Source organism: Lepidochelys kempii, chromosome 8, assembly GCF_965140265.1.
Source record: "Lepidochelys kempii isolate rLepKem1 chromosome 8, rLepKem1.hap2, whole genome shotgun sequence".
NCBI lineage: Eukaryota > Metazoa > Chordata > Testudines > Cheloniidae > Lepidochelys > Lepidochelys kempii.
The window spans coordinates 37506086-37516410 of record NC_133263.1 but is presented as its reverse complement, the minus strand read 5'-3'; the positions used below and the strand labels follow the sequence as shown (position 1 = coordinate 37516410).

The 10325-nt window shown below is 52.5% G+C and overlaps 1 protein-coding gene across 2 annotated transcripts; it reads right to left on the bottom strand.

Annotated features, from left to right (window-relative positions):
• Positions 1-911: 911 nt before the first annotated feature.
• On the bottom strand, positions 912-9866 carry LOC140916525 (protocadherin-10-like). 2 transcript variants are annotated; one of them, XR_012160539.1, is made up of 5 exons: positions 7410-9866; positions 3927-3985; positions 3723-3811; positions 2863-3225; positions 912-1113 (listed from the first exon to the last, which is right to left on the bottom strand). XR_012160539.1 is itself a non-coding variant. In XM_073358181.1 (4 exons), exons 1-4 carry the CDS (start codon positions 9864-9866, stop codon positions 2966-2968), a joined length of 2865 nt encoding a protein of 954 aa, XP_073214282.1. In that variant the 3' UTR covers positions 1929-2965. The 2 variants fall into 2 exon arrangements, 1 of the variants encoding a protein (XP_073214282.1); XM_073358181.1 differs by lacking the exon at positions 912-1113 and having other exon boundaries at positions 1929-3225.
• Positions 9867-10325: the final 459 nt, after the last annotated feature.

Below are 10325 nucleotides of genomic sequence, written 5' to 3'. Positions count from 1 at the left end.
CTTCTATTTACTCCTTTTTCTATTAAAAGTCTTCTTGTAAGAAAACTGAATGCTTTTTCATTGTTCTCAGATCCAAGGGTTTGGGTCTGTGGTCACCTATGCAAATTGGTGAGGCTTTTTATCCAACATTTCCTAGGAAAGGGGGGTGCAAGTGTTGGGAGGATTGTTCATTGTTCTTAAGATCCAAGGGTCTGGGTCTGTAGTCACCTAGGCAAATTGGTGGGGCTTTTTACCAAACCTTGTCCAGGAAGAGGGGTGCAAGGTTTTGGGAAGTATTTGGGGGGAAAGATGTTTCCAAACAGCTCTTCCCCAGCAACCAGTATTTGTTTGGTGGTGGTAGCAGCCAATCCAAGGACAAAGGGTGGAATATTTTGTACCTTAGGGAACTTTTTGACCTAAGTTGGTAAAGATAAGCTTAGGAGGTTTTCATGCAGGTCCCCACATCTGTACCCTAGCGTTCAGAGTGGGGGAGGAAACTTGATAGCCCCCAATTTACCACTGAAGTGGTTCAAAGGGGCCAAGAGTCCGGCGAAGTATGTACAAGGATACTTCAGACATCGCTGAAAGGAAGCCGTACAGGTGAGGAATGCAATAGTGCACACAGCAGAGATTTTTAAAAGGAAAGCAAGGGATATAACTTCTTCTGTGGAAAAGACAAGATTAAGCATTTTAATATTGCTAGCTCGCAATATGGTAATTGCGGCAAGTTACAGAGCTTTAAAAGATCTCCAGCAAGCTTTGGCCAAGTCTCTGTTCAGAGGCAATGATAATATTCTGCCCAATGAAAGGTGAAAAACAAAACCATCAGAGAAACCGTTGTCAGTGTGGCTGCTGTTTGTTGCCCATCAGAAAAGCCATGGAGCTGTCTGAGCTATTAAAATACAATTTTATTGGTATAAAGCAAACACTGTGAAACAAACACTACTTGTTGAAAGAGAATTTCTGATGCACTGCATGTATTGTTCGAAATTAGCTGTAATTCAAAAGCCTAGCAATCTTCCTTCTGTGACTCTGGCACACTTCTCCACACGGTTTCCATGCCCACAGACCAAGAGTAGCTCTCCAGGAAAATTGTTCCTCTGCGTTATTTTAAATAGGTCTGTCAGTTCAAATCTGTCAACAAAGAGAAGATTCAGATTCAGAGACCTTTGGGCTCTTGGGGGCTAGTCCCAAGCAAACCAAAACTAGAATCACCGGATCTGAGCTGTGTCCCCACTCCCACCTGCGTAGCAAATTTGAACAAGCTTGGACTGTCTCCGTGGTGATGGACAATCATCTTCCCTTGAGTTTCTCAAAGGAAATATACTCTTCGGACTCTAGGATGAGTACAACTAACACAGCAGTTTGTTGGAGGTGGGCAGACCTGTTTTTTGATTTGGGATTCTGCCTGATTGTGTGTTTAATACCTTAAAAAGCAACGTGGGGTGGAGTGAAAACTTCTCTTTGATCTGCCAGGGCAGCTAGAGCAGTGATGTGCTTGTGTGCAGGAGATCATCACCCCATCTAAAGAAGGGTCCCAGCCTACTGTTCATTAGTCAAAAGGGGGAGCTTATTTTTTACACTTCCCATAGAGGAAAAAAACAAGAGTGGGCTCTGGGGAAGGAAATCTCGCTGAGATCCACCCCACAGTCATCACCAAGGGAGCTGTTATTGGTGGAAAGGACAGCAGAGCCTTCCACTAAATGTAGAGGATTCCAGGGGCTTGTAGGAGGCCAACGCCATCCACGTAGAAGATTGAGCCCCTGTACGATGTCTGACCCCTATGCGGGGTCCCCGGCTACATGGCAACTTGGTTTCATTAAGACCCCGGTACCATTACCAGGGTCTCTGCCTTCAGTACTCCTGAGATTCCTGAGGGAGGCTAAGTAGAAAAGATGATCTAGCCCCACTCTGTGCGTCCCCCGGCTACCCAGTCTCCACCCCCCTTCCACATCACAGACCACAAAGAGGAGGAAGTGTGGGTCCCTTCCACGCCTGGGAACTCGAGACTTTCCCATAAACTCTCTCTTTAAGAACTCTTTAAGATCCTGGAAACTTTCAGTTATAATTTTAATAATAAAAACCAGCCTTACCAGATGAGATTTGCGTTTCAGATGAGCGGATCAAAAATTACAACACCTGGCAGTTGTTTAGTTATGTGTTTTAACTGTCAGTGAGGCCAGAAACAATTGGCTGGTTTCAGCATGCTGTGCCCTGCCTTCATGTCTCCCCTGTGACAGATCTGAGATCCAGGTCTAATAAATTATTATTCCATAATTCCTTAATTTATGGAAAGAGAGTTCTCCTGCAGGTAGTATATATGTTTGCTTTAACCCGAGTAGCTCTCCCAGCCCTCTTGATTTTAACATGGCATTTTGCAGCTATTCCAGTGCATTAAACAGTCAGAAACATACACGTGTACTTGATACATTCACACAGCCGCACGAGGAAAGAAGTTACAATAGTTACAAAATTGAGCTTGCTAAAGGCTTCTTGAAATGCGCGAGACATAGCCGAGGGCTACTCGGACTTCCGACCCCCAGAATAAATCGGCATGGGGATGTGCTTAACACAAGGCAAATCCTTTCTGTAATCCTCTCACCCACTACTGAACGGTCATGTACCCACTAATACACAGACCAGCTACCACCCCTGCAGAATGACATGGGAAGAATCTTAATATCGTTCGTCCAATCTCCCATTTCATTCCTTCTCTCGGTTCAAGTGCTGCAAATCCATCTCCCTTTCTGTTCAGCTGCAGGCCGGAGACTGGACTTGGTTAAATTACAACAGTAGGTACCTAGGCTGCAGGCAATGCATCGCACGGTTCAGCCGATTAGCAAGGAGGGCACTTTTCCTACAGAAGGACCCACTGCTTCTTACACTTTATGAAAGCTGCAGGCTGGAAAAGGCAACTGTCCCCATCTCAGCTTCACCAGGAACACGGACAGAGCTGCCCTGGCCCGGCGCTCTCCTCCGGCAGCCATTATTTTAAGTCATTGTTGATAATCATGCTATCGCCTATGTCGCAATAGGTGGCCATTTTCTTTCTCTTCCCAAAAGTGGAGAAGCTGTTCTTGTCCTCCGGATCCAGGCAGTGGGGCCCCTCCTTGTTTGCCAGCATGGTTGGGGTCCCTGGTATATAAACGTTGTGCTGGTAATCCAGAGGTGGGATGTGCGGCGGATACAGGGGGCCGTACCTGGGGGTCCAAATGCTGTTGGAGGCCCTGGGTGCCTTCTGGAATTCTGGAGAAAGCAAACGTTAGCTAGCGCCGGGAAAAGCTTCTGGGGACCAGAGAGGATCAGTCTCTCACACACTCACTCTCTCTCTCTCTCAGTCGGCCTTTAACAAGCCTGGGGTAGGAAGAAATTAATCCGTTCTAGGGGCTGAGCTGCAGGCCGGTGCCGCCGGACTACCGCTCTACATCCCTAGTTCTGCTCCCTACAGCTGTTGTGGCTGGTACATAGAAAGGTTCCTCTCACGACCATGATGCGTTTCCAACATCCCAGTGCTCCCACCACCGCTCCCCACGCCCATTCCTGGCGGTGCACTGGCCTCGGGGGAGGCTAGGGTTTGGAGCAGCCCGGGCTCGGATAAGGGATAAAGCACCTACAGCGCCGGTGGGGAATGAAAGGCTCAGGTATGGCCTTAGACTGGCAGCCTGGTTCGGTTCCCCCAGCCATTTTGGGAGTTGCCGGGTTAGACTTTAGGCATGTGATGTTCTGCACCACCCAACACTAACCAGAGACTGGAGTGAACAGGGTACGCAGCCTGTCGTGCTCTTTCTGGACTCCTCTGCGGACTCCCCCTACGTCCTCCAGACTCTGCGAACTAAAGAGAACCAGCGAGACAACAAAGACGCCATGAAGACTTCACTCATATTCAGGTCAGCAATAACCGCCCCTCCCAGTTTACCCCATGCCCTCTAAGTATTGGATTCTGGTACCTTTTCAGGGCTGATCGCTGGGTTTTTGTAGGCAGCCAGTCCACAATGGGCTGTTTGATCTGCAAAATACAGGAAATATACAACATTAGACCCATGGAATTTCCATCTTTAGGGCGCATGGATTTGCCATACCCATCATCTCCCCCCAAAGAAACGTTGAGTGCTTAATGCTCACTGCAAAGGGAATCGAATGAATTAGGTTAGATCCTTTTGGCTCAGGTTGTGTTGGTCTGAGCTAGATGAACTCTGCCTGCTTTTCGGGCGAATTGAGAAGCCACTGAAGGTCCAGGTTCCATGTGGTCAGGGGATGAATTAGCTACACTGCGAAAGAGGTGGGAAATGATCTCTAGAGCAAGAGAAGTGAGATGCCTTCTAGGTATATCTCCTAGGGTGGTGTGAAACTGATCACTCGACAGAATCTCCAGCTCTGATAAAAAAAAAATCACCTCCAAGAACCCATACACCTGACTCTACGCGGGGAGTGAAAAGTGCAAGGCAGAGACACATGGCAAATGGCAGGGCAATGCTGCCCTATTCTCCTTGTTCCGGGGGAGGAATATTTACCTTTCCCACTGAAAGCTAAAGCTGTCACTCCGCATCCAGTTATTGGTCTGCTTTCGGATCTCATTCAGATTACAATATTTAATTACTGTCCTGCCAAAGCGCAGGAACAAAGCTGCTGCTTGCTTGTATGATTTCTGCGTTTAGAACAACTAACAAAGGGAGCTGTCTTATCTTTTATGTTTCACCAGTGAAGCAAAAAGCCTTCTGCTTCCAGAAATCCACTGAAAACCCTCTCTGGCCCGCACTCTAACCCACTTCAGTTGCTCTCTGTAAATATGTTGCCGGTCTAAATAATCTGCTTGTTCTTCTAATCCGTCTCCTTCAAAGGATAGAAGGTGATGGAACATCAGATACAAACCCGAATGGAGAAGCAAGCAGGGCTTTCAAAGAGGTTCATTTGTATTCTGTTTTCTCGGTCCGACTCCAACTTGGCTGTAGCCAGAGCGGTTTTTTAATCTCAGTGTCAGACTCCCTGGATTGTGAAATGGAAGCTGCAGCTGATTTGGCTTGCATTAAAAAAACACAATTATTTCACTATTGTTCCACAGGTTTATTTAATATGCCTGCCTCGCTGTCATTTAGTCAGACGTTGGAAGGCTCCAGTACCTGTCCTGTCAATGATTTCTCAGCCAACTGGGTGCAGTTGATCCTGGTAATTGACTAGGTGTGAGTTCAAAAGCGAGTCCGAATCAGGGAAGCCTTTTCTGAGGATTTAGGGGTAAAAACTTAAATGTCGTAGAGGTGACAGTAACTGAAAAGGCAGATTAGTGGGCCTCCAAATTCCAGGCTTTCCTGCCTTGGGAGGCAGCATGAGGGGTGGGAAATGTATTAGGGGTGAGCTCCGGACATATCTCCTTCCGCCCCCCGCCCACCCTAGCTCCAGAAAACAGGCAAGAGAAAGAAGCCAGTGGAGTTACGGCGGCGGGAGTGAGGTAAGAATCAGGCCAATTACTCGGTTCCGAAAGCAATGCGCCTCTGAAGCCAACTAGCCCGTGGTAGTAACCAAAGTAACTGTTCGGACATAACTGAGCCCTCTAGTGTTCTACTGACACTTGGTAACCTAGGTTTGACAACAACTTGCTTTGCCCCTTAACAGAGCCATCCATCAGCTCTCAAAGCGCCCCTCGGACATCCAAGAATTAAACCTCACTGCACCTCTGTGAGGTAATACTATCTCCATTTTACAGAGGGGAAACTGAGGCACAGAGACACAGGAAATCTCTGACAGAGCCGAAAGCGAAGCCTTCCAGACTTGTCTCCCCCCACTAGATCACACTTCCTTTCTTCTCCCTCTTGCCCCCATCCCAGTTTTCACACCTTAATTCCCAACCCCAGTCTGTAAATCTGGATCCATTCTTTCATTACAGATTTTTTTCTCTTAATATTTGTAAACATTTTTCATTATTATTAGTTAGTTAGTTTCGATTGAGGTGGCTTAGTCTGCTATCTCCCTACACCCGCCTGAGGCGGAAAGGCGTGGAAATCAGCTGTGTGCGGAATGTCACTAGAGGGAGTTTGTAACTGACTGGAGGAAAATCGCATTAACATATTAGACAACTGTGTCCAATGATCCAAGGGAAAATGTAAAAAGAAAACCTGTCTACAGAATGTCTTGTGCTTATTTTAAAAAGGGATATTTTGTTAAAGTAAAATGTTTGTAAGTGGATTAGACTTCTCATCCCCATCCATCCCCAGTAATCGCGTTATTGAAAGAGTATTTCATCTAAACAATTAGACGTTATTCATTTAAATACCTAACGAAAGTTGACATAAAAATCTCTTTAAATCTTTTTTTCTCTCCGAGCGCAGAGTCTGGGCTTTTGCACCATCTAGTGATCAGTTCACTGAAATGTCAGGCATTTGTCTTCTGCAAAGTGCTCTTCCTCTTCAGCATTCCAGCTAATATTTCAGCATTAATTTTAAGAGATGCCAGGAGAAAAGTGGTGTCCTTAGGAAATGGGGTAATGGCGAAGTATCTCAGTTACAAAGGCAAGGAGATGCCCCTGAAAGAACCAAACAAGATACCAGGTCTCAAGTGTAAGGACTGGAGAGGCAATCCTGCAGCATGACATCCTTCGCTCCCTTCGTTAGTTTGGGAAGGATTTTAATCACCACATGAAACCTCCCCCGCCCTCCAACAAAGCCACTTAGGGCGATTTATAAATAATAATAAAACCCGAAAAGGATCATCACTAGTAGGAAAGCACTGGGTGCGGGTACTGATGCAGCACTGGGCAGCGACTGCATCTGAATCTGCTTGAGCCGGGTGTATCTGCCTGAATTTCTTGTTGAGACAAAGGAGCTGAAAAGCCCCATGGGCCACTCGAGCGCCTGAGTAATTCGTGCCGCCTGTAATATGTGCGGAGGGGAAATACGGAATAGACAGTAAAATTTCAAGAGGCTTAAACCACCGCTTGCTTTGCTGCCCCGGTGTAAGGTCTGGCTCTCTTGAAGGAAGGCTACGGGGCAGTGCAGCCGCGATCGGAGGCTAAGCGAGAGCCCTCAAAAGACAGTTATCTCCTGAGACAGCCCTTGGCTTTCTGGGCACGGTCCCTATTTCAGTCTTAATAGGAGCTGGGCTGCTGCTTCTGAGCGCTTTCTGCTACTTCCCCTAATTTAAAATGAGCCTGACGTTCCCCAAATCATTAACTGGAATGAGTAAGGAGCGTGCTGGAGAATTCCCTGCTGTCTGACGGGTACTAATTCTGACACTGCCACTTGATCAAAGGGTCCGGTAATTATCTTTAAAAAGTTGTGCCTGAATGAAAGGATTTCTCCCCGCTCAGATGCGTTTCCAGGGGGCGGGGGAGGGAGAGAAGAAGGGGGAAAGCCGGGCTAACTCTTGAAGGGGTTTCTCATGGCACTGTCTCCCCGTGCGCCTCACTGAGCCCCACCGCCTGCACTGCAGCGCGGGGTTACCTGGCTGGCGGCACTGACGGTGTTATTGGCCTCTCGGGCCTTCCTGCCCGGCCCTGGTAAGTCCTCGGCGGCTTTCTCGTTGTTCCTCGGGGGACTCGGGCTGTAGGGCTTTAGAAACATGAAGTCGCTCTTGGCGGACTCCGGGGTCAGGCAGACTTTGTAGCAGTAGCCTGGAGGGCCGCTGCCTGCCACGTCCAGGCAGTTGGTGGGCACTTTGTTGCCCGAGGAGAGCTGGGGCTTGATGTTGGAATTTTTGAAGACCTTGGCAGAGGCCCTGGCCCTCACGCAGCAGCAGGCGGGGAGGGAGCAGCCATAGCCATGCAGGGAGTGCCGGTCCTTGTGGCACTTGATGGCCGTGAGGATGATGATGGCCACCAGAAAGGTGAAAGACACGGAGCCCAGTGAGACGATGAGGTAGAGGGTGAGGGTGGAGGAGGAGAGTTCGGGGTTCAGGGAGAGCTCGTTGAAATCGGACAGGGTCTCGGGCATGCTCTCCACCACGGACAGCAGCAGGGATATAGAGGCGGAGAGCGGCGGCTGCCCGTTGTCCCGCACCTGGATGACCAAGCGCTGCCTGGTGGCATCTTTGTCCAGGAAGGCTCGGATGGTGCGGAGCTCGCCCGTGTACAGGGCCACGCTGAAGAGGCTGGGGTCAGTGGCCTGCAGGATCTGGTAGGAGAGCCTGGAATTCTGCCCAGAGTCCGCGTCTACGGCTGACACCTTTCCCACCACGTAGCCGGGGTCGGCTGAGCGGGGCACCACCTCTGTGGCAAGCGAGCCGTTGCGGGGCACGGGCGAGACGATGACCGGCGCGTTGTCATTCTGGTCCAGGATGAAGACGTTGACGGTGACATTGCTGCTGAGCGGGGGGAAGCCCGCGTCCTGCGCCTGCACCTGCACCTGGAAGTTGCGGATCTGCTCGTAGTCCAGAGAGCGCAGCGCGTACATGTGCCCGCTGTCCGAGTTGATGGAGACATAGGTGGCCACGGGCATGCCCTGGATGTGCCCCTCGGCGATGGAGTAGGACAGATAGGCGTTCTGCCGGCAGTCGGGGTCCACAGCGCTGACAGAGCAGATGGAGGCGCCCGGGGCGTTGTTCTCCAGCACATAGACGTTGTAGGAGGGCTGCAGGAAGCGGGGCGCGTTGTCGTTGATGTCCGACACCTGGACGGTCAGGGTCTTCCTGGTGAGCAGCGCTGGCGAGCCCATGTCCCGTGCCGTGATGCTGAGGTTGTACTCGGGCACGGCCTCGCGGTCCAGCGCCGCGGTGGTGACCAGCGTGTAGTAGTTGCGGAAGGCGGCCTGGAGCTGGAAGGGCACGTTGCGGGGGATCTCGCAGCTCACCTGCCCGTTGTCCCCGGAGTCCCGGTCCAGCACGCTGATCACGGCGATCACGGTGCCCGGCGGCGCGTCCTCCAGCACCGGCGTGGAAACCGAGGTGAGGCTCACCTCCGGCGCGTTATCGTTGACATCGAGCAGGTGCACCAGCACCCGGCAGTGCACGGCCACCGCCGAGGGGCCGCGGTCCTTGGCCTGCACGTAGAGCTCCTGCAGGCGCGCCCGCTCGTAGTCCAGCGGGCCGGCCAGGCGCACCTGGCCGCTGCGCGGCTCCACGCTGAAGAGCTGGCGCACCCGGGGCGGCGCATGGCCGCTGAAGGAGTACTCGATCTCGCCGTTCGTGCCCTCGTCCAGGTCCGTGGCGTTGAGCTTGATGACCAGCGTGCCTGGCGGCGCGTCCTCGGGCAGGCTCACCCCGTACGAGGGCTGGTCGAAGGCCGGCACGTTGTCGTTGGCGTCCAGCACGGTGACGAGGATTCCGGCGGTGCCCGACCTCTCCGGGAGGCCGCCGTCCAGGGCTGTGAGCAGCAGGCGGTGGCTGCGCTGCTTCTCGCGATCCAGGGCTCGCTCCAGCACCAGCTCGGCGAACTTGCTGCCGTCGCTGCGGGTCTGCACCTCGAGCGAGAAGAAGCCGTTGGAGCTGAGCTGGTAGGTGCGCAGGGAGTTGGTGCCCACGTCCGGGTCCTGCGCGCTCTCCAGCGGGAAGCGGGCGCCGGGCAGCGCCGACTCGGTCACCTCCAGCACGTATTCCGGCCAGGGGAAGCTGGGCGCGTTGTCGTTGATGTCCAGCACCTCCACCTCCACGCGGTACAGCGCCAGCGGGCTCTCGATCACCAGCTGCAGGTGCAGCAGGCAGACCCCGCCGGCCTCGCACACCTCCTCGCGGTCGATCTTCTCGTTGACGAAGAGGATCCCGTTCTCCAAGTTCACCTCCAGATGCTGCTTGGTGCTGGCCCGGGACACGATGCGGAACCGCCGCGTCGACAGCTTGGACACGTCCAGACCCAGGTCCTCGGCGATGTTAGCCACGAAGGCGCCGTGCTCCAGCTCCTCGGGTACCGAGTAGCGCAGCTGGCCGGCCGCCGGCTCCAGGCAAGAAGTCACCAGGAGCAGCAGCATCTGCCGGCTCCAAGTCCAGCCGCTGCCCCAGACTCCAGCCCCCATAGCGCCGGGGCCCCTGCTCCGGCAGCGCCTCCAGGGATAAGACTCACCCAAGACCACCCGTGCCATCCAGCGGGAGCCTGCGCTGTCTCCCGGGGCAGAAGGCGTCGGAAGCGAAGGGTGCGGTGGCTCGCCTGGATCTGAGAGCGCCGCCGTTGCTGCTTTGCCGCTCCCCCACTTGCGTTTGTCCAACACTTGGACTTCCAACTACTTTCGGGCTCAGAGACTGAGCAGCGGAGGGAGGACCCGCCTCGCATTTCAGCACCGCATTGGTGGACAGAGGAGTCGAAAGCCAGAGCTGTAATTACTGCCGGAATGGTTAACCCTTTGCTGACCAGGGCGAAGGGAGGGAGAGAGGCAGGGAGGGAGGAGAGAGCGCGATGTGTTCATGCTAATGCCCGGGAGATTGCAATCATT